The sequence below is a fragment of the Cinclus cinclus genome, chromosome Z, assembly GCF_963662255.1.
Source record: "Cinclus cinclus chromosome Z, bCinCin1.1, whole genome shotgun sequence".
Taxonomy (NCBI): domain Eukaryota; kingdom Metazoa; phylum Chordata; class Aves; order Passeriformes; family Cinclidae; genus Cinclus; species Cinclus cinclus.
In genome coordinates this window covers 19510971-19535821 of record NC_085084.1, presented here as the reverse complement: position 1 = coordinate 19535821, position 24851 = coordinate 19510971, and the positions used below count along the sequence as shown (strand labels likewise).

The window sequence follows — 24851 nt, the reverse complement described above, 5'->3', positions numbered from 1 at the left end:
TCAGGTAGTTCGCAAAGACACTGAACAGTTACTTTTGTATAGTTATTCCTTAAAGAGTGAAAGTAGTGAAGCCTTATGTTATTATAGTTAACTTACGTGAAGCATATCAGCATGTCACACTTGTCTTTTTTTGGTTTGTTTGTTTTCAAATTATTTTTTGTCTTCATCACAGCACAGTCATTTATATGTGTTGCAGATTTGTATAGTTCACCAGTGAAAAATATTTAGATCGCTTCTTCTAATAAAGAAGTGGAAACATGAACATTTACATTTAAAAAGGAATTAAGATTGTATCATTGCTTGCATAAATGGTTTTGGACAGCCTTGGCATATTTTTGGCAAGCTGAAAACTAATATGTGTTTATTTTAAGTTGTTTCTGACTAAATCTTTTTTGCCATCCTTCAGTGAATAAGATTTGCAAGTTTAATGTTGATTAACATAATCAGATTTTTAAATCTTGCGAGTAGTCCAATGCAAATGTAGTGTAGCTGTTTAACAAAAGGCAGTGACTGTTCAGCCAGTATGGCTGCTTAATTTATTCTTAAGCACTTTTGATTGATAAGAGGCGTTTTGGTACATGTGCCCTGAGATGGGAGTAACTTTTTTGGTTTTTTTAAATACGTGGATTTTCACTGGTTTCATGTTAGAATCCTTATTTTCTATTTCTTCCTTATGAAAGTATTTTAACTATTTTGACTACTTTCAGGGGCTGGAAAATACTTTAATTTGGGTGGATTTTCCTTATTAGTATTTATACTAATCTAGAATACCCTATTTAGTATATTCTATTTATACTAATTTAGAGGAATTTCTACATGTACTCTGGTACAGTTAAAAGATTTTGATTATGACTGGAAACTTGCCTTCTGCCAAAACTGGAGTCCTCAAAAAATAAAAGAATACTAATATATATGTCTTCAGTAAGACATGATGTAATTTTCTAGCATAATTATTAAAGAATACTAAGATTTTGGAATTAAATACTCTGTATATTAAAATGGGGAAGTAAGAACAGTTGAAGTTAAACCATTAGCCTCTCCACCATGTTTATGCTGACATACCCTCAGGGTATGAAAGGACAGAAAACTACTTAAGTAATATAAAGGAGTCTGATGTTAACAATTATGGTTACTGTATTTCCAAAAATAATTTTTAAGTATCTCTTTTCTGAAATGGATATAAAAGGTAGGTAAAGCACATAAGAAACAGATACTTATTAATCACGTAATGGTTTATTACAGGTTGAATTAAAAATGTTCTTCCAGTCTGCAATATATACAGAACATTTGGTGATAGTTAATAAAATTTACAAACCTCGATTCTTGCTGTGTAAAATTGGTGCCTTTTTTTTTTCCTGCTTGTAGAGCACATTATACTAGTGTTTGCATATGTGCAATACTCCATACTTTCCATTTTACATATTGAGGAGGTTTTTATGTTTCTTTCATCATGTAAAATAGGTTTGACAGTACATTTTGTGTATCAGAATAAAATGTGTCTGTTTCTGATTGTATATGCAGGGAAAGGGAAGGAAGGAAAAGAGGGAGTCAACAGAACTAATGCAATCTTTACTGGGTTGGGCTAAAGCTCATGAAAGAACTTACTAATATATTAAATGTGTCAACAGCGATTTGGTGAGAACTAATGTTCTAATGTGTTAGTCATCCCTGTGCTCCTTCTATTTTTACAGGTTCTGAAGGATGACTGATGCTGGTTTCTGTGATGCCACTTGAAGTCTCCTGTGTTGTGGATTGATAAGTAACATGCAGATTTAACTGCACAACCTGGGAAGAAAGCATCAGGAGTGCTAGTCCTATTCAGCTCCTTAAGGGGATAGAAGTACAGTGTCATCTGTCTGGAAGGGAGGATTCTTCAACAGCTTTTTACAGAAAATAAAAAAGACAACATAGTATCATCCACCTTCCTGATTTACAGTGCATCGCTTTCCAAGACAGATGGTCTGTCAGAAGCTGGAGGATGCCCACCGAGCACATAATAATGAAGTAGTGAAATGATATTGCTGCTGCTGCCACCTGATTGTAAGGATCACAGCTGATAGAACTGCACTTCCCTTTTTCTGCTTGCTTAATCAGGCCAGAAATAGCAGGGTGGACATGGCTGGCTTCATTAATAGCCTGATAATACTGCTTCTTCTGTTTCAAAACATCTGTTTGGGTTTCAGAAGCCCACTTTCAGTCTTCAAGAGGTGGGTTATGCAAGAAAATATTATGTGTTGAATGCATGCAGTCACAATATTACAGAAGTATGAAAAAAGTATGTCTTAGATAAAAATGTGTTATGGTATTTGTTCAGTTTTCATCATTGCTCTGAATTTTCTTTCTGCACTTTTGAAATGTCCCTGTTGAAGACAGAAATTCATGTTTTTTTCATAGGGTTGCTCATTAAAGGTGATACATAGATAGCAGGATAAAATGGCAATTAACACACCTTTTTTAATTAACACTACAACTGTATTTGAGGCTACACAGGGATTTAAATATATTTCAGATGCTGGAGTTAGTTTGCAGGATAAGATGATGTTTTAACAAGAAAACATCAACTAAGCTGAACAGTCCTGAGAAATTATGGGGTTGTTTGAATTCAGAATTGCATAGGTAAACTTTAATATAGTGTGGACAAGAGAAGTAGCCTCTTAGCTCCTGAAAAAAGGATTTTACTGTTACTGAGCTTGGGTACCATGTTGCTTCTGTATACATAAATATACATAGTCAAAACTTGTATCAGTGTTGCATCAATATTTATCATGCCTTGCCATTCAGTTCTTTATAGTGATCTACATTTTTCTTACAATTTGTTTATATGTTGCATTCAATACAGAATTTGATGTTTGATGTTGCCAAGTTTACTGTTTTACTTTGCTATTTGTAGTAGTATAGAAGTTGCTATAAATGCCAAAATTCAAATAGTGTTTGAATTAAAAGTTGCCCCTTTGTATGTAATTTAAATTTAATCTGTATAGAATTATAAGTCTTAGTCTCAACCCCCCCAAAATTGTTGTGAATTATTAATAAAACTTGACAAAATGTAATGAACTAATTCTATATCTGTGCATCTATGTGCCTCAGACAATTACCAGGGTGAGATAATAGGTTACATTTTCAGCTAACAGTTTCCAAACTAGTCATCTGATTACTCAGATGAGGAACTACTTCAGTAAGTACTACTAAGTACTTACTGAAGTAACTGAACATTACAAAGATGTTTTCCTCAGCTTGTGATGGAGTGAAATTTTCAGATCACTCCTGGAACAACTCAGCATTGTCTAAGTTCTTTACTAGCTCTGTAGGGATCTTTCTTTTAAGAAAGACAAAACAAAAATCAGTACTTAAAAAAGAAAAAAATCTTTCTCCCTTCTTAAGATATAAAGATACCAGCAGATCTCTTTCCAGTGAATGCCTTGGAAGCAGCCAGCCTGTGATTTCCTTTGGTCTGTCAGATTTTGCACTCGACATCCGCATGCCTGCAGTGACACCCAAGCAGGTGAGAGAACTGCAGTTTTTGCCACTTTCTCTTCTTTCAATAAGCTAGGAAAACCAAGCCTTCCCTACAATATCACTCAAATAAAATGAAAAAAACCTAGGGTAACTTTCATGGATACTTATCTATGTGTACTTTTCAGAGAAAAGTAGGCAAAAAAAAGGTAGCCTCAAATGAGAGAAAAATCTTCTCATTGAATTAATTTTATTTGTAAAATGTTGGTTTCATAAACTGAATCTTTGAAGTTTTATAATGTGAAATATTTCTAGCTGTGCTAGTAAGACATGGAGTTGCAGTTTACACCATATCTTGGATGATGAATCATCAGTGAATCTATTTACATTATGCTATATGTTGCTGCTACTTTGGCAAGCTGAGAGAAAACAATGAAAAAGGGGTAGTACTTCCGACCCACTATTTTTAACTCTCAAAACACTCCATGAAAGCTACTATAAACAAGTTACAATTTTATAACTCTTTAAGGTATGAAGTGTATTCTTTTGAGCCAAGTGGGTAAAAGTGAAGGCAGTTAGGATTTTTAAATGTAGCATTAATATTTTTAAGATTCACATAAAAATATTGAGATTCCACTGTCATTTTCACATCTAACTTCATTAAGCAAGATAACGATTTTTTTTTCTTTTTGCATTAAGCCATTGCCGGGAATTGTATATATCATTAAGAGGTCTGCATCGCTTTTAGAGGGCTGCAGATGCTTGAAAAGAGCAGTACGTTATGCTGCAGTAGTTGATGACTCATTGTTGCAGATAGCACTTTTTAAAGGAGTGAAGGGAAAATGAATTTTTCAAGTTATTGGGGAAAAACTCCTCTGGAATTTGTAATTTAAAACAAGAGATGTTATTTCAGCAAGTGCAAAGCAGATATATGGTTTCTACTAAATCTTCTTTGCAGCAAAATATTAAACTTCTCCATCAGAAAGAGTGGAGAGTACTCTCAGTTCATCAAGGTACACATTTATAATTATGTGTTATTGACTTTACCTGAAGAACCATCAGCTGAGCAGCAAGGAAACAGGTATTAAGAGATCAGTCAGTTCACATTCCTATTTAAAAAACTCTTCTCTTTGTGTGTTGTATTGTCAAGGCTGGGGGAAAGGTTGCCGAAACCCTTGCATTTTTAAAATGAGTTATTTGGCATGTTGAAGGGGTGGGAGTGCCAGGATTTGTCTTACAGTTTCTAACTGCAGTTGTTCTATGGGTGCATGATTGTCAACCAACCCCTTACATGACTTAGAAGTGCTCTGCCTGTATATGAGTTGTGCATTCTTTTGGCACAGGTACTACACATGAAAATTCATTGGCAACCATTTAATTTCTACTGCAGCGTGAAGCATTGCTGCCATTAGCTTTCAGGGTTTCAATATAAGTCCCTAAATTAGGTTGTGCTTTAAAAAAAATAAAAAAACAACAAACCTGAATGCAGGTTGAATAGAAAACAGAGAATATTTCCTTTTCTATTTCTAGAAGCCTTTAGTGCGTTAACTGTGTAAATACATGTAACCACAATACATAAAGGCATTCACATCAGTTGTGTCAATTAACATTAATCAATCCCATTTTCTAGCAAAACCACCAAAAATGGTTTATTGTCTGTGCAAATCACTGCTCTGTATAATCACATATTGTTGTCACCATTGTACCTTCCTTCTAAGTTGCATTTACTTGTTTACACCTATCTGCACAATCTTCAAGTTAAGTTTGAAGTTATTCATAGCAGGATTTTCAACTTCATCTGTTTAGATGTCTTTATAAGTGAAGGCCTGTCAGATTTTGAGTTTGTGGGTATAGTGAAATTCCAGTATGTGATACATTTCCTTTCCTAAACTGCCTTAGAAGTTGGAAAAAAAGCATTTAAGGAAAAAGAGGTTTAATATAGTTAATAGTGTACCTACCAACTTAATGGCCACTTTGATAACCTTTTAGCCTGGTATCTGGTACATGTTATGCACATTCATTGTGGCAGTGTGTTGCTGTCGGGATTGCTGTTGGGATGGTGTTTGCAGGTAAAGAAGCTGGAAGGACCTTTGCATGGGTTCCACAGAGGTGTTTATTTCAGCTATGCATGTGGACAGTCCAGGGTCAGATGCAAAAGGCAAAGCCCTTGTGATAAGGGTCCTGGTTAAGTACATGGGATGAGCGGGGACGGGGAAGAGATATCAGGGACCAATTCCCAGGGGACATGGGGGCAGCACAGGGGTGGGGTTAGGACATGGGGGACAACAGGGGAACAGGGTGGGAGTGACAGAAAGACTGAGGGACAGGGCTGACCAGAGAATAGAAATAGAAATAGGCACATTCACATTTGCTGTGAGAGAAGTCTCTTGTGTCTCCCTAACTGGGAATGCCTTTGAAGGTCTCCACAGCAATGACTTTATTTTTTTATAGTAGTAAACCAGGTAACATATATTGTATTTGCCCAAGTAGTAAACCAGGTAACATATATTGTATTTGCCCAAGTATCTTGTAAAGTATGTATTTTTTTTTAGATGGTCCTATTATATATATATTAATTTGTTCAGTAGTGTCACATTCATCTTCAGAAAATGTAGGGAAACTTCATGCTTTATTCTTTAAATTCTAAATTTTCCCAATTTAAAGGTAATTTCTATTCTCTTTTTTTAAACAGTCTGATACCTACCTCTGCATGTCAGTACCCCTGCCGGTGGATGACGAGGTCTATGTAGGTGAGTACTGGCTAACTGGAAGAACTTAACCAAGCCATTTTGAAGAACTTCAACATTTTCTTTTTTCCCTTTGACTCATATTAACTTAATCTTTGACCATCAGAGTTTCCAAACTGCATTTGTCATCTAATGCAGAAACAAACTAGAGGGAGCTACTTAGGGCCAAGATAAAACTGTATCTGAGGAGATTCATGAGTAATAGCAGTTAAGGAGCTGCATGCAGATGCCTCTGGCAGTCAGCACCAAACAGTCCATTTATAATGTATTGGCTTTCTGTCTCTGTCCAGATACTTAATTCTCCACTGCTGAGCAGACTGTTTATTTACCTCCTGGTACACCCTGTAAATCGTTTGCACTTATAGTCAGTGTTGGCTGCTGAAAGTTTTTGCTTGGAGTAGAAACCTAACACTCTCCCTATTATTTTTTTTTTAAATGGCATGGCATGAATAAGATGGCAGACAAGTAGAAGGAAATACTGTAATGCATTACAAATGCTGTCATCATACAGATCAGCAGAAGAACACCATCTGTTCAGAAAATCTCTGCAGTAGTTAACATTTTATTGTGCCTTGCCGTGAACATACTGTTGTTCAGATAGAGAGAAGGCTTATTGGTTTGGCTGTAGATAGTTTTTCTTTCAGAACATGCTACAAACTGTATAAACAGAAACAATATTTTTCTTCCTTTACATTTTTGTTGCATTTTAGGATACCTGCACTTAATAAAGGTATAGTGGGAATCCCATGTAGTTTTTGATATATTTTATGAGATTGTTGTTCCATGTGGATTTTCTTGTGAAAATCCTTCAGAAGATAAATCTTGTGTTTTTATTTTCATGTTGTATTACAGTAAGTAAGAAAAATGATTAATTTTTTTGCAGTGCTTTCTCTATATATCTATTTCTTAAAAAAGTGAGAATCTGACCTCACATTTTGGTTGTGAGTATGATGCCAGAAAGAAAAATTAACATAGAAGGAAAGGAGTGAGTGTTGATTCTCGAATAAGCTATGCTTGCTGTGCTGTGTTGTTCCGTTTTTGTTAATTCTTAGAAAGGCAATACTACTAACTTTATCCTTTTATTTACTGTTTCACTGGGTTGAAAAATTCCGTAGTTTAATTCATTATTAGGTTGCTGTACATCTAGTTCTGTTGTTTGTGCTAAACGAACATAAACTTTTTTTAATGGTGTGTGTATGCTTAAAAGGACCTACTGATATAATTTGCTTAAAAGTTATGCAAAGTTTTAGCAGCAGTCATGCAATGAAACCCATTTTACTTTTTTTCTGTAGACCTAAAAATGTGTATGTTCTTCACCTGATTTTTACAGTATTTGGTCACCTTTGCAGTGATCACTCTTCCAGAGTACCTGTTATTACGAATAAGAATAAAGTCTCTGGACAGAGAAAACATTCTAGTTGTTGTGTAGAGCTTTGAAGAGCAAGGAACTCAATGAGCAATCTGTAAGAAAACCCGGCTTGTTGTGTGAACATTAAGTATTCCCATGATAGCATTCCTTAAAAACTCATTTTTTTGTATGCCTTAAAAGTAAAAGAAAACTATTGGGTTTTTTTCCTCTTTCGTCACTTCTGCACAAAATGAATAGGCATGTGGCCAGTCTGAAGCTCATTATCAACTCCATTTTGCTTCAGTAAAATCACTGGAAAGTGTTCCTCATGGAAAAGGCTGAGATTGGAGTCTTCATAATCAACAAAAGTTACCTGATCATTAGAAAGAGTAGAATCAATCATATTCAGCTGCAGAGAGTAGAAAGAATGTAGAATGACCTACCTTATAAAATATCTAAATAGAAAATTAAGTCTTTTCCTGAAAGATGTTTTTGCAATAAGCATAATCACCTAAGAAATTAGCTGCTCAGTAAAGTGTTTCCTTAACTACTTTGAATACTGTTAAGTGTTGTGAAGCTAATTAACTTGTATAGTGAAGCTATTAACTTGCATACATGTATTTTGTGTTGCTTAAATAAGCACTGAAGATTGGCACACAGAGAATGTTTATTCTTTTTGAAAGGATAGTCTATATTTTTATGGTTTAAGTGGAATCTGCCTTCATTGCATTGCCAATAAATGGTGTAATTAACTTCCCATAAAACATACTGTTTTTCTCTGTGACAAAAACGACGGAAAACTAGCATATGAGCTGTCACTGGGTTGCTGTTTAGTGATATATTGAGAAAACTGTGTGTGTTCTGAAGAGCTTCAACATGAGGATATGTGAATACACATAACTGAAACAATAAACTGGATTCCTGAGTTTGATGGTAAAGCTGTATGTTCTGCCTTCAATTTATTTGCTAAGTAAATGCCTTGTACTTTGTTTCCTTTTATGGTTTAAAAGGACATTTTTATGACCAAGCATCTTTACAGTTTCACTAAGACTTGCTAATTCATTCCTTTTTTTAACTTTGCTTTCTTATTTTTACCCTTGTTTCTTCCTTTCTCCAAGACATTGTGCAAGAGGAGGCTCTATTATGGAACCCGCAGCAAGATATTTTTTGTTGCATATTGATGAAATATAAGAGCCTCGGAAGAGAGAGCTTCTTTTTTAGTGTTATATGTGGGCAGTACTACATTTGTTAATAAGTAGAATATTTTTGTAGCATTTTTCAGTATTTTTATTAAATTTGTATTTAAGGACTTTGAACTCAGACTTCAACTTTGCTGTTTCCCTAAAGAAAATCAATAAATATTCATGCTTGCACAGGGACAGTGGGTATAACTTTGTACTTCAAAACTGCAGGAATGCTGTACCAGAATTTACAAACTTACTCAGAGTCAGCTCTCAGACATTACCAGAGGAAGGAATCAATCACACTTACTTAACACTTAATTAAATGTTCCCAACTGGAAGGAGAATTAGAGCAAGTTTTGCCCTACAGATCTCTTTCAGGCATGCATCTACATATTTTTGCTGATGCTGTTTTCTGTATTATGTTATTCAGTGGAGGGTCAGATTCTAAAGGCTGAAATTTGTGTTTGAATCATTTTCTCTGTCCCAAAGGGCTGTAAATACTTACAAATTTGATTAGGGAGAGTGACTTTTTCATGAGGTGGGTTGGTGTACATTTCAATTTCTGTTGGCAGCATACCTTTCGCTCCCGTGAAGCGAGATGACTGTGAGATTAATATGTAAAATGTTATTCGTGGGTGAGATTGATATGTAATTATTCAAGAACATATTGCTCCAGTTACACTTTTAAAACATCTCATTGTGGTTTTCTTCTTCTGCATCCTGTTTGATTAATTTTTTGAATAAGTAACAAAACCAGAAACTCAGGTGAGTCTTTAATGGTGCAGGCATTGGTAAAAATTAGTTTTTCATTACTTAGCTGTAGAGATAGCTAAAGGATACTCTATAGACACTCATAAAAATTGAGTCTGACAGCAGGCCACTCAGCCAAAAAACCTTGACTGTCTTCAACTGTTTACATTAATTTGCATGGATGACCAGTAAATAAATGTCTTTTTCTTATTGACTTATGGTAAGTCCCTATCTGTCAGACTGTGCTGTAGAAATGAAACGGACCCTTCTACATTCAGCAACACAGATTGAATTAGATGGTTTACTACTTTTTGTCTGTAAAGGACTCTGAGAAGCTCTAGGTTTGTTACTCTGTTCTGGCATGTATAAACTTTCCTATTGCCAAGAAATGATGTCTTCACTGTGTTGGAGGTCTCGTATGTCTCGCTAATTTCCCAAACTCCAGACACTGAATTCTTAATAAATTTCTTTAAAGTTTATTCTGTGATAGAGAGGACACTAATATTAAAAAAAAAAAAATCTATCAACTTTATTTAAATGAATTGTTGTTTGTAAAGATGAACTTACTAGAAGTTAGTTTTTTAAATACATAGCTTAAGTACACAGTTAAGTTTAAATTGATGTCATGTTCTGTTCATTCCTGTTTCTTTTTGAGTTTGTAGTTCTAAGCAGTACTTGATCAAGAAATTAGGTCAGACTTCAATTTAGTATGTATACAAAAACTGCTGCTGTTATTTTAGTAATCATTTGTATCACTTCTCCGTGCATTAAAAAAATTAACTATTAGGTAATCTTCTGTTCATTACTGTAAAATGTGGAGGTTTTCAACTAGGAAAATAGGACTGCCATTTGATATTTCTTAAGCCTTTGATAGTGACAGTTCCCAGCACAGGAATTGCTGGAGTGTTAAAGCAAGTCCAGAGCAGGGACAAAAAGAAGATCAGAAAGATGGAGCACCTCTGCCATGGGGAAAGGCTGAGACAATTGAGGTTGTCCAGACTTTTGGGTGACCTAATTGTGGCCTTCATCCCAGAAGAAAGATGGGGAGAAATTTTTTAAAGGAGCATGGAGTGGCAAGACAAGGGGAAAAGGAAAGACAGTAGGTTCAGACTAGCTGTTAAAAGAAAATTCTGTAACATGAGGGTGCTGAGGCCCTGGCACAGGTTGTCCAGAGAAGCTGTGGTTGCCCCATCTCTGGAAGTGTTCAAGGCCACCTTCAAGCTCTTAGAAACCTGGCACAGTGGAAGGTGTGCCTGCCATGGCAGGGGGGTTGAAATAAGATGATCTTTAAGGTCCCTTCAAACCCTGTCCACTTTCTCTGACAGTTACTGCATTTGCCTTGAATCCCACATTAATCTATATGGCTTTTGCAACACAGGATTTTTTAGGTGTGTTTTTTTGTTTGTTTGTTTGTTTCTTTGTTTGTTTCTTTTAAATTTCTCTTTGGAAAAGGATTTTTTAGTTGGATTTTTTTTGTCTGTTTCTTTTAACTTTCTCTCTGGGTGTGCTGCTAAGAAAATAGCTGTACAGGAACCATACTGTAACCACCTGTACAAAGCTGTCTTAAGCTCACAGACTGACTTGATGTCTTTCAATGCTTCCTTAAGCAATGATGAGGTATATCAGCTAAAATAGTATATACCAGAAATCTGATTTTGCTTTGTTAGCTCTGGTGCATTATTTTTTCCTTAGTTAGAATAGCATTTAGTAAGGTATTTGTAATAAGTTTTATAATAGTACTTAAATTGCGCTCCTGTCCATGCTCTAGGATATCACTGTAATAAGGACTATGTGGAGTGAATAAAAGACTTCCTGAAACACTTATTAGAATAAATACTTGCAATGGGAGATTGGTAGAAAAATGAAAAGAAACAGAGAGACAGTATTAAGAAGCCCAACAGGTGGTGGCTTTAGCAGCTAGCAGGCCTTACCTTCAATTTTACCTTTATTGAAGGCTGGAACCCCCTAGTCCAAGCCTGAACAGTCTAACTGGTGGTTTCCCTGGGAAATGGCTCTGGCAACTTTTATGGAGAGGGACAGCTTTGATCCTATTGTTTGGAAAAAGAACTTTAGTGAGGTGAAAACAACAAACAGGAAGGCGTGTGGTGTACTAGGAATGAACTGGGAAAAAGCAGGGTTCAAGGTAGAGCAGGGATATTTATACATTTGGATGCAGGGAGAGGGTTAAGGCGGGGTCTGAGGGAGAGATCCAGTGGGAATGGGTGATTAAGAATATTATAATTTCTGCAGCAAAAAGTAGCTAACAAAGAGATCTGAGAACTTTCTAGGAACAATCGACATAACTGAACAGGGGGATCTTGGGAGTGAGCCTTTTGCTTACCGTGACTACAAGGGTTTTCCCACAGCCTTAACCCGAGGTTTTCTTTTTCTCCTGCTGAGCCAATCCCAGCAGAAGGCTGTCTTTGAAAGTCGTACTTACAGCAGATTTTTACAAGTATTCATTTTGACAATAAAGTATGGGTAACAGCAGCTTAAAATGCCCCCAACATCTGAAAACTAAGGTAGGAATTCCACAGAATGGCACATTGCCTCTACCGTGTCAAAAACCGTGATTTCGCTTTTAGTCATTACTGATAAAAACATCAAAACAAAAATTGCCTCCATAACACAGGTTAGGCTTTTATCTATAAAATTAGTAGAATTTGCTTGTAGAAAAATAAAGATGTTGGGTAGTCTCTAGACTTCCATCATGCTGGCAACTTCTGTAGTTCTGAGTTCATATATATCACTCAAAGTGGCATGCTCATTTCCTTACAGTCTGCCATCTATCTTCAAGCTAAAACTTGACTTGCATGCCTTAACTTTTGGCTGGTTCTTGTTACTTACCAGAAGAGATCTCAGCTTCAGAAATTGGGTTAGAAGCTATTTTGCTCCCCACCCCCCCACTCCCCATGAAACCAGGATAATAACCCACATTATCACTCATTTTAGGAACCCTGCCACAACTCTGTATTAAAATACTGCTTTCAGAGTTCAGGTAATGTCATAAACATCAGGAGCAGACTAGTGTTTGTGAAACAAACCCTTTGATGGTTTGCAGCTTCACCATCTCCCCATGTTAACAGCTAAAAGAAGTTACTTGCAGGCTTCTCGCTGTCTGTGTACACGTACACAGGGCAGGAGTAACTTGTCTTCAGACTTTCTGCTGTACTACAAGGTTAAAGATTGCATTCCCGGCAACTGGTGTATTTTTTCAGTAGTAATAAAAGAATGTTGTTTGCTTTTAGAAATGCCACCATTGTACATTCATGGTCAGTATTACTCCCATGATGTTGGTAAAATTTTAACTTTGCTAAACAGGATGACAAGAAGTTGAGAAAACAAACCAGTCTTTTATCTGTGGTATAATTTAAAGACATTTGAGAGTTGAACATTCACTTCTAAGTGTCTAATAAAGAGAAATATTCGGAAAATGAGATCATGCTGACTTTAAACAAATCTTATTTTTCATTCTGAAGGATTTGATGTATTACTGAGTCTCAATCATAGTCCTTTCTTGGAACTGTTGTCCCAAGAAAAATGCAGGAAAAATATAAGTCAGGTAGAATACTGTAAGAAGATATTATTTAATGCATAAGATTTAGTTGCTCTTAACTGTAACTTACTGCTTGTTTGTATGTTTTATGAAGTACAAAAGAAATAGAAGAATACTGTTAAATCAGAAGTGTACATTTCAAAGGTAGACTGCACTTAGGCTGGTGAAGTAGAACTTTGTGGTTTGGGATACACTGATATATTAACTAAGAATCATATTTAACTTTTGTGGCAAATTCCATGGTCTTGACTGGGAACTTAGAGGGTTTTTTTCTTAATAAATAAATAAGGTGACGTGTTTTAGCTTAGAAGGAAGGCTATTGAATGAAAATTCAAGGAACGTGTGTAAGTGGAATGCAGAAGTCAAATGAATGTGTGGGGATGTACTTGCCTTATTTGTAGTATTACAGGGAATAATGGCATGAGATGATCTTGGTTATGTAATTTGTGGTGAGATTATGGATAGCTTACTTGTTTTGCTCTGGTTTTTTTCAGTTGACTTTAAGCCTCATGCCAGCATGGACACAGTCCACCACATGTTACTCTTTGGATGTAATGAACCTTCCTCTACTGAAAATTACTGGTAAGAGATGCATCTTGCTTTTGTTATTAGCCACCTCTTTTTCAGTGTTAATTCCTTAAACCTCTTCCAGTATCAGAATCTCATGGAAAGGTAGGAAAATTTGAAATGAAGAAGTGTATAACAATCTAATCTTTTCACACTTAAAGTGCTTTGTTTTTTTTTTTTACTAACTCCGTATTCTTCATGACTACTTGACTGTCTTCAAGGAGGATGCAGAAGCTATAGTAAAGAGAGTGTCACTGAATAACAAGAAATCTAATCTTCAGCCTATAGTTGGCTGCTTTTCTCTGTATGAAGCTGTGTAGCAGGTGTTCAGAATGAAACTTTGTGAAGGATAAGATGAAGAAGAATATCAAGTGATTTGGTAGTTGATTTGCCCTTCAAAATGCCTAAGCAGTGAGAGCAGAGGGAAATACCCAAGGCCAGTAAAATAGGTGTGTGGAGGCAAAGTGAAGAGAATGTTGAGGTGAGTGGAAATTAATTGTCTGTCCAGTAATTTTGCAAATTTTCTGTAGGTTTTCATGAGAGCAAATGAGGTATTTTTGCTGATGCCTCAAAGATCATATGAATTATTCTGAACTGTAATGCAATTTTAATATAGGTGTTCTGATAGTTGTGTAATCATAATTTATCTTTTAAGTATTTACCAAAAAGGTAACTAGACCTGGAATTTAGAACTAACAGAATAGTACAGTATATTTCCAGCAAAAACACCCCAAAACATTTTGAATGCCTATTCTGGGGAGATGATTTGATTAATATTTTAAATATACACAACAGATTTTCCTCAAAAGTCTTATCTCCTGTTTACCTAACAACCAATAGTTCTAATATTGAAAATGTTGTAATCTTGCACAGTTGTGCAAGAAAAGCAGGTGCTTAAGAAGTTCACACCAAAGTAAAACTGAAAGCACAGAATTTCTGTGAATTTCTTTTCCCAGCACACAGCTTTTCTGTGTTTTTTATTGTATCTCATATGATAGAATATAATGTGAACAATAGACCAACATAAATTTTTCCATTCTGATCTTTTAAAAGCAGGTGAGTATCCTATTTAAAACTGAGTAGATTGTACTTGGAGGTTGTGCTGTTCTCATATTTCTGGAAGTAGTTTTAGTAGAGCCTTGGAATAATGTGTACATGATAGAACTATGTTTTTACAGATTGATCAGGAGCTTGTGCTGAGATGAAATTGAGACAATGCCTAAGGAACATCTAACTGATGTTCTGAGGTTGTAGAAGAGATTAATCCAAAGCTGAAAAACAAAGTTCTTCAAAACTGAATTAGGCTGAAATCCCTGTTTTGAGAATAGAGTTCAGGTAGTTTGAGCTCCCTGGCTGTACCTTACTGTCCCAGCAGAAGAGTCTCTCACCAATGACAGTCTGTGCAGTGTGGTAGCTAATGCTGCTTTTTTTCTTGATTGCTGTGCTTTACACCCACCTGTCAAACAAGATACATATTTAGTTGTGGTGGATTGAGCTTGGCTGGACACCTGATTACTACCAAGCTGCTCTATCCCTCCACTCCTCTGTATGGAAAAAAATGTGTGAGTCAAAATAAAGGCAGTTTAATAAGGTAAAAGCAAATGTTGTGTAGAAGTGGATGAAAACAAAACGTTTTATTCTCTACTTTTCATCACCAGGCCACTTCCCAGGAAGCAGGACTTCAGCATAAGTAATGCTTGCTCTGGAAGACAAATGTCATAAATAAACATGTGTGTGTGTGAGTGTCCCCCTACACCCCTTCTCCTCCTTTCTTCTACCTTTCATTGTTAAGTGGATATAATATGGTATGAAACATTTCTTTGGTCAATTTGGGTTGGCTGACCTGGCTGTGGCCTCTCCTAAGATCTTTCCCAAACACTGGTGTGTTATCAACACCTTTTTAGCTACACATGTGAATCCCAGCACTCTGAGGGTTGCTGTGGGGAAAGTTAACTACATCTTAGCCAGACCAAATACATTAGTGTTGTGTTTAAATCTGCTATTTCAAAATCTTATATGCAGGTTTTGATTATGTTTTGTTATTTTTTTATGTGTAGTTTCTGAGGTTTGCTTTGCTTTCTCAGAATTAAAGCTCTTCATTCACTGTCTCATCATTTCACATACCTGTTTTTGAAGCAGTTTGCAGCTTTTTATCTTGCTCTGCCCGCAGTTATTTGCAAGGCTAGAAAGATGATCATGTCTTTTCTACATGAAATAGACTAAAGAGTGCTATAAACTTCTAACCTAATTTTGTTGAAGTAATTCTGATGACTGTGTTTTATTGGTCTTCATTGTTTATTTTGTTTGGTTATTTGCTGCTTCTTTAGTTACCTGAAGGCTAGCAAATGATGACTTCTCTTGCTCTTCCATCTAGTGGGGAATAAACAGTTGTTTGAGCAGACTGCTGTAAGACTTGTTTAGAAGGGATCATTGTCTTGTTTTTCATATGCTCAACATTTTTACAGAGTCAGCTTTGATTCAGCTAGGCATGTCACATAGATTTTTTTCTTTCTTCTAGTTTCCATTTCAAAGTTCTGGCAATATTAGTTACATATGGTTTTTCAAGTCAAGTTTGGGTTTTTTTACCATCATGTTGTGGATTAGTTGTATTATGGAAAAATAGGTTTTTAGGAACGTTCAGAATGCAAGGTCAAAATTAGTTTTCCTGATGTGTGAAGTTTCATTCAGGTCAGTTTTGAATGGGGAGGAATGTGAAGCATCCAGATGTCTCTGTTGGAATTAGCTGCCCTTTGGCCATAGCAGTGCTAAGCCAAAATCTGTGATGCCCATCTAGCCTGCTGCCTTTTGTGGTGATTTGACATTATTCTTGCAAATGTCCCCAGCTTTCCAAAATGCTGTCAGGTTATGTGGTGCCTGCACTGGTTTCAACATTCACTGCAGTGTGATATAATCTTTATCTGAACAAATGCTGAAGGTTGTTCTCCCTTCTTAAAATATACAGGCCTTTCCACAGGAAAAAAAAATAGTTTCCCAGGGTTCATTGCCTCAGGTGTTGCTGAGTGCGTTAGAAAAAATGGCATAGCTGCTTCTATTCCTTGATCATAATTAATCTAAAAACAGTTCATACACAATGACAAGTTTTGCCTGAGCTGACAAACTGTGTTGAAATTGGGCTAACATGCCTGAACTGATTGATGAGTTCAGATTCTCTGTAGATAATCAGGAATGTACTTGAATGCTTTAGAAGAATATGTTGAATTATCCAGATCTTACGAGTCTCCTGGCAAGGCAGGTCTTGTGCTGCATCAAACCTAACACTGAAGCAAACTCTCATGAATGAGCTGATTTGTAAACATAGCCCTTATTTTGAGATCAGGCAGGGCAACTTTAAATCGTTAATCTAGTGTAAACAAATGTATAAGATCAGGTCATAGGTGACCATCTGGTACTTCCTCTATCAGATTAGTTGTTTCTGTTGGCAGGAAATAATCTTTGACATCAGTCGTTCAGTAGAGGTTGCAAAAGATTTCATGACTAGTTCAGTGAAGAACTTTTATTTCACTGCATGAGGGAGCAGGAATTTTATTTTTAGGTGTAGTTTCTTATCATTGCTACTGCCCCAGAATGTTCTGCAACAGTCAAGAGCTAAAAAATGATGATTTGTCTTAGTCAATCACCTCAATTGCCCTTTTTTAAAGTGTTGGTTAGTGTTGAGAAGTGTAGTGTAGTAGAGAAACATATACAATAAATTATTTGTTGCCATAATCAATGCAAATGGGCTGAAGGGATAGCCAAATACTGGTGTTGCTGACACAGTGAAATGTTTTACTTTCAGTCTAGGTAATCAGTCAAAATCTCAATGCCATTAATAAAAACAGCTCTTGAGCTTACCCAAGACTGGGGAGAATGCCTTTGTTCAGGAGAATTTGCAAAAAACACAAAGATCCAAGAAGCAGTCTGTAAACTCTCCCCTACCCCACTCAATCCAAAGTTTTGAGTCAAAATCACTTTTTGAAACAATACTGTATAATATGCAGCCACAGTCCATTTTTAAGGTATTCTGTGTCACTCATTCAGTTTTGAATCTGATTTTTTGTATGTAAAGAAACTATGAATTTCAGTGATTTTTTGTTTAATAAATTTATAGTTTTTACTAGCTATCTGCTTTTCAATCTCTTTATTACCTCTTCGTTGCAGTCTCTTCTAGGTTTGTTTTTTTTTTCCTGAAAACTCAATGTTTAAGATTATCATTGATGATTAAATGAGAGGATTGACCATTTTTTAAGCAAAATGAAAGACCAGTGTCTGCATTTCATCTTTGTCCCCTGCAGTCTTCTCCTTCCATTCTGGTAGCCTCTCAGAAGAAAATTTGAAGCAGCCTGCACTGGGTTTTTCCCTAATTAATGTGTTTTTAGAAATACTGCGGTATGAATTGAAGATGGTTGGGCCCAAGGTGGGGTGGTAAAACTGTGACTGTGCTTGTAGTTCCTTCTGGTATTCCTCCTAAACAATCTCTTCTACACATGTCTGAATTGTGCAGCTCAATTCCTGAGCTAGCTCAAGTTAGATCCCTGAAGTCTCTTAGGTTTTTTGTATAGTAACAGTGGGAAGCTGCATAATTTTCAGCTGCAGCTGTATCCATCAAAACATTTCACTTATCTTGAAGTAAGTTTTGATTGTCCTTTGGGATGTGGGTGTGTTTGAAGGGGAAGGTGAACAAACTGATAGTTATGAAGGTCTAGAGATATATTTTGTGAATTTAACTACTAGAAAAGAAGTGGTGTGTTTGCTTTTCTCTGATACTCTTATGGTTATGGCAGAGCTTTCAGTCAGATTTAAATACAGTAGCTAGGCTGCAGTAAAGCTCACTGGGATCAAAGAAATGCATAATATCCTGCTGAGGTGGTTTGATGCACAAGCCAGAAGAGCTGGTTATCTCTGAGAGGTATCTGGAACACATCATCATCATCATTTGCATGTATGGCCCAGCCATTCTCAACAGAAACATGGTTGAGCTGCATTTGCTAGATGTCCTGGTCTTTTGTGTGTTTATACTCGTCCTCACACTGTGTGGCATTGTTTTCCTCACAATTTCAGGTGGACTGAAACCATGACTTACGTATGCAAATGTTTTCCCAGGTGTCATTTTCTAAGCAGTGATAAACAGAGTAGGGGTTGTACCATTTTGGTTTAGAATGAAACATTGACATGGGTGCCAACCTTCATCACATCTGGCTTGAGTCTGCTGATGAAGTCTGAATAGTTTCAGGGTAAGCCTTTCTAAAAGTCATACCTGTGTATGCTGCACCTGTGAGATGACTTCTGCACTCCATGTTCAGGGCCATGGATGCTTTGCCATTGGAAGAAGGTACAAATGCACCCTTAAAATAAACCTTTTCACTAATTCAGGATCAAGAGGGAGAACTGTATTCTAGGTGGGTGTTTGTAAAGCTTCTTAGGGCACCTAGTTTGATTATCCATGTATATGTACATGTATATGTATATGTACATATCCATGTATATGTTTGATTATCCATTGTATATCACCATGCAGCCTCCACCCACATAGAGCAGTCAGTGCCTTCTTGGATGTGGTCCAGGTGTTGTACATTGTGTGTACATTGTGCTGTCTGTGTGACTGTGTCTGGCCTTTTACAGATTTGGTAGTGTTTCTGCCTCAGGTTTACCAGTTCTTGCAGATTTAATGTATCTAGAATTTACCAGTCTTTGGGAGTCTTTCATTATTCACCCTCAGTGTCACCTTCAAGGTGCTAGCTGCAGAGGCTAGGGACAACTCAAGCTCTCTGTTACTGTAAATATTTGTGACCTGATTGTGGCCTGTCAACTTGGCAAACTCTTCATTTTTCTTTTTGTTTTCCCTTGGGTTTTTGTTTTGCATTTTTTGGATTGTTTGTTTAGGATTTTTGTGGTGATTGTTTCTTTTGTGTGTGTATGTGTGTGATTTTTCTATTTTGAAAAGCAAGAAATTGTGCATTACAATAAAAATTAACTTAAAGCAATGAGCTCACATTAAGTGCAGGAAAAAGCATGAGTGCCTCCCATCTGTGGGTTCATATACAGCTTCCTGTCACTTTTTTTGACAATGATTTTTGAATGAAATTTTAATGACCAGTTTTATGTTTTGTGGGGTTTTTTTCTGCTTTGTGCATGAGTCCTGTTTCTCTGGGTAAATGTGGCAGCCATTGTAATTTTGAATCACTTGAGTTAATAATGCTAGAAGTTTTTGTACAGTTCATTACCATAAAACGTTCCTTCATTTTTTCTATCACTGATTAATAGGCTGGCAGGACCCATCAGATTGTCTAACTGTCTTAATGCAAATGGAGGGAAATAAGGTGGAACATATACCAATATCTGTGAAAGCAATCTACATTGAAAGAACTGTGTTTAATCAGCATATATTCAAAAAACAAATCTTCCTAGATCTTAAAATTAGTGGTTTTGCATGTAATTCACCTGCTGTTTCCTGATTTCAGAATTTTAAAAATAATATTCCCTTTTCTTTCCTCATATTTTTAGGGACTGTGATGAAGGAACATGCAAAGATAAATCTAACATTTTGTATGCTTGGGCAAGAAATGCTCCCCCAACCAGGCTGCCCAAAGGTATTGGCACTTTAATATGGAGTTCTTGTGTACAAGGGCAGGGGAAAAAGGAGGACGTGGAACTAAGAACCTGGCATATCTGGGAACATCCTATAATATTTTTTAATATGTCTAATTGATAAAAACTGTTTAAACATCAGCCTCATTAACTATGAAACGTATTATGCTACGTATTGTGGGGTTTTGTCATTTTGTTTGCTCTACCATTTTGGGTTTCTGTAGGGGGTACAAAAGAGGCAAAGATTACTATCATATAATTTATATAGCATTAATATTTCACTTCCAACTGTATGTCACTAGAGGGTTACCATTTATGTATCTTTCAGTAGCACACAAACTACATTAAAATATTTTTGTTTGGGAAGACACAAACAAGTTCAATCAAAACATTGAATTTTTTTCTGTTTAAAGTATACATTGACAATTTAACCTGTTTTTCATTTTTAATACTTTGGTGCAGTTGAGCAGCATGCTTGTATACCCATTTTCTCATGTGGTAGACAACTATGCTGAATTAAATCAAAACATTTAAAGCTACTTGGAGTGGTATGTCTGGAAAACATGGTGAAGTGTTTCTTTGTAATAACCACTAACAATCTTAGAAATATCTATCATCAGTATATCCTTCATCTGAAAATATCTTGAATTTTCGGTATTTTTTCTTTCACCTTTTACTGCCCGTTTTTTCATAGCCAGGAACAGTATCATGAAAATGCTCTTTTAAATAATCCATTTACACACTTACCAACATGAATGTTGCTTGATTTGATTATCAGAATATCAAGTTAAAAAATTACTACATGGAGGATTCTATAGAAGTTTTGTGGTGAGAGGATTTTGAGGAAGTTTTGCTGTTGAACCCCAGCTAGTAATACTTTCTTGTTGGTAAGGTGTGCAAAAATACAAAGTTTGTAGGAATATTCATAAAGATGCCTCATTTGTGCACAGAGAGGCTGCAGTCCCATTTATAAGTTGGCTTTGTCTATTACTGTGGGGTTCTCTGACCAAATATGAAGAAATTGCTTTCTCTGCTTCTTTTGAAAAATGTTAATTGTAGAATTAGTTTAGAGAAATCCCTTTTGGTAACGGTGATAACTTGCAATTTCATTATTTCAAATTACTTCAACCTTTTCTATTGCATTTTGTGCTGTGCTTGCTTCTTTGATCACATAAAATAGCTGCATAATTTCCTCAAGATTTTTTCTACATATAATATTAATTGTAATCAAAAAGTATTTTCCTACCTTTTTCTCTTCTCATTCTCAATGTCTTCTTATCAAGTTAGTTAGTTTGTATCATGCAGAGGTTATATGAGAAGTTAAAGTTCCACCAAATCCTACATGGATGACAAGACTTCATTTTTATTTTGTATTCTGATAAAATCTTTATTAATGTTCTTTGATTGAGAGAGTTCTCTGCATAAAACAGATACCTATTCGTTCATAATTAAGTTATGGTCCTAGCTTCTTAGTTTGTTTGAGATCATATGCTGGTAGTTTTCCTGGATTTCAGGACAAAATTTTCTTTAGTAGTGTCTGAAATTTACTACCCCTTTACTCTTAGCCAGTGAGTGATTTGTATTTGTTTATATTGTCAGTGATGGTGAATCATCTTACATTTTACTGTTTCTGAAAACAATACATTTTCCTTCTCTTAGGTGTTGGATTCAGAGTTGGAGGAGAAACGGGTAGCAGATACTTTGTTCTCCAGGTACACTATGGAGATGTTAGTGCATTTAGAGGTATGCATTTTGGAAATTTGCTCTGTAAGTTGTATTAGCTACAGCATCAAAAATACTTATCTGTAGAAAATAATTTTCCTGTTAGTATTATTTGCAAAGATCAGTGGGCATATTTGTCATACAAGTTGGGCATTAACTTGACTCAATAAACTTGAATAAAGTCTGTAAAAACTTAAAAGGTGAACACCATTTTTTTCTTCAAAAACTGATGAGTGAATTACTTTCATTATGAAACAGAGTAATAATTTTACATTTAGGGAGAAACTTGGGTTTTCCATGTATAATTCAGTGTTTTATTTAATGAAGTTGAAACAAATAGGTGTGTACATACTTAACCTGTCATCTTACTTGAGTAGATTGTGAACAGATTATATTCACTGTCTGATCAGTCAATTTGTGTTTGGAAAAAAATGTAACTCGTGGAGACAGTGTCTTTTTTGTTTGTGTTTATTTGTTTGTTTGTTTGGCTTGGTTTTTGGGTTTTTTTTGTTAAGATTTAACACTCATTTCAAGCAATGCAACATTCTTGTCATTGAGTGTTTCACAGAATCACATAATGGTTGAGGATTGAAACAAACAAATGTGGACAGCTGAAGTTGAAAGAATTGATTTTCATAAGAGAGTTCAGATGAACCCTTAAAACCCTTTTTTTTTTTTGTCTGCTAAAATCCTGAATAATTAAGGTTGCAAACCCCTAAAGAAAGCATATTCATTGACAGTCTACTCTTCATTATTGCTTGGGGACATTGAGAGTTCCCACTTTTCATTTTCACTCTAAAGTATAATGTATGAGTATGTAGTTATTAAAAAAAATTTAGATCAGTAACCTTCACTGCACGTTAGTTGAGAATGTCTTTGGAAATTTTCTAAACGACATGTTAGTCAAAGCTTCTACTTGAAAAACCCACTTGCACACTGAGAGAAACTGCTGTGAAAGAAATTATCACCTGAAATTAAAACAGCATTTTATACCTACCCCCAGCAGACCTTCTGCAGTAGACCTCCTTTTTTATTTTTTTTTTTTTTTTGCCTAGAATAGGACTTAGAAATGCCATATGTTTAAGCCAGCAAAATTATGAAAGTTTAAGAACTGTTGTTGACTGATAGATTATGATGTGGGAGATGATACCAGTGTCATGTACTTTTTCAAATGATACAGAGTATGACAGAGTGCCCACCATTTTTCAGTGCTTTTTACTTGATAGTCTGTGATCTTATTTTTAAAGTAAAAAAAATCTACCTTTTCTGCCATTTGTGAGAAGAAATGCTTTTAATGTTGCCTATCTGTGAAAATTCCAGTGGAGAACAATATAATTTTAATCTGATAAAATGTCCTAAACCTTCATAGTGTTCAAAGATATTAAATGCAAAATTTTCAACCAGTTTCACTAGTATTTTTAAATTTCAGGAATAACCTAAGGGAATTTTTCTTGTAATATGACGTCTGTTGATAACCACAGACATAAGAATAAGAATAGAGTCAAAGCATAAGAATACAGTCATACGATATTGTATGTAAGCACGTGCAGTTGTTGAAATTTAGAACAGAGAATAAATGGTGACATGTACTCAGTTAACTTGTTATGCTTTCAGTAGTACATAAAAGATTCCAAAGCATTGTTCAAAGTTTGCTATTCTGATTTCCAAGTAATTGCAAATATAAAAAATCTGACTTGATGTAGTAGTTATTTATGTATTAGCACCCAATTTTATTTCCTATCAGTTTTGTCGGGGAAAAATGCAGTAGTTAAAATCATCAACTCTCATGTTGAACTCTTCTAAAAAGGAATTTTTTTCATTTCATTAACCAGGTATTAAATTAATTCTGCTTTCCCTCCCTTCTTACCTATAATCCTGAGCTAAGAACTCAGATAAACGCTTTACTCTCAGATAACAAAATAAAACTTAATGTAACTTGTCTAAAGTAAACAGATTAGGCTGGAGAACCAAAAATACATTCTACAAAAACATGTGGTTTATATCAATACTTTAGAAAAATATTGATTTAAATATTTAATTTTCTTTATTTTTTATATTGTAATAGCAAAATTATTGTGGCGTTATGCCTGATAATGGATACAAATAAACAAGTAAAAATTTTTCAGAAATTTGTCTGCCTTTTTATATAGTCGTGTTTTAAATTCAAATTCAAAGTAAAATAAATCTATCCATCTTCAGGTCTGTAAAGTGACCCAGTCAACTTTGAACTTGGGCTGTAGGGATATGCAGTGCATTTGTCATGCTGGTCTTGTTTGATTCTTCTATTTAAGCATTTTTGAATCTGAATTTTTAAAAATATGCTATTTTTCTAATCCCTAGAATGTTCTTTTTCCTTCCATCTGTATAACAAAGGCTAATGTTGTTTCTAATCTGTTATATCATTATCTTAGTCCTTTCTAGCACATGTAAAAATATAATTGTAATCCCCAATAACCAAAGTGTTTAGAAGTTATCAATGGTAAGGTCTTTTAGCTTTTCTGCAGTGGAAGGTTTTCACATGCTGTCATTTGTATGTATGCAACTGTTGCATTGGTTGAAGCAATTTATAATTTTTTGTCGATGTGTGGAGCAAATTTATGGGGAAACCTTTCATCTCTGTTCAGCTTTGGCTTTTTTTTCATTCCATTTCTTCTTCTCTCTCTTTTCTTGCGCAATGAGCCATATTGCATTCTCAGCTTCTTTTAGCCCACACCTTTTCACTGAGAGTAGATTTATTTCTCCCTGCTATCACTCCCTGAAAGAATTTATATTACCCACATTGCATTTAATAACACAGATGACCTGCTTTTCTTGTGAGGTGTAGGGTTCTTAGTATTGCCTTAGGGCTTGTTTTTTTTTTTTTTTTTTGGTTGGGGAGAGTAATTAGTTTTGACCACCAAGCTAATAGATGTCTTTGGAAGATCTGTTTCCTCATAAGA

At 35.4% G+C, this 24851-nt stretch overlaps 1 protein-coding gene across 7 annotated transcripts in view; it reads left to right on the top strand.

Moving 5' to 3' along the window:
* Positions 1–2103: 2103 nt before the first annotated feature.
* The window catches only part of PAM (peptidylglycine alpha-amidating monooxygenase), a 68903-nt gene continuing 46155 nt past the window's right edge, over positions 2104–24851 (top strand). For all 7 annotated transcript variants that reach the window (XM_062512711.1, XM_062512710.1, XM_062512708.1 and 4 more), the window contains exons 1-6: positions 2104–2207; positions 3382–3502; positions 6146–6203; positions 13533–13620; positions 20107–20192; positions 21850–21933. In XM_062512711.1, the coding sequence (XP_062368695.1) occupies positions 2116–2207; positions 3382–3502; positions 6146–6203; positions 13533–13620; positions 20107–20192; positions 21850–21933 (529 nt within the window). In that variant the 5' untranslated portion in view covers positions 2104–2115. The remainder of the gene's footprint in view (positions 2208–3381; positions 3503–6145; positions 6204–13532; positions 13621–20106; positions 20193–21849; positions 21934–24851) is intronic.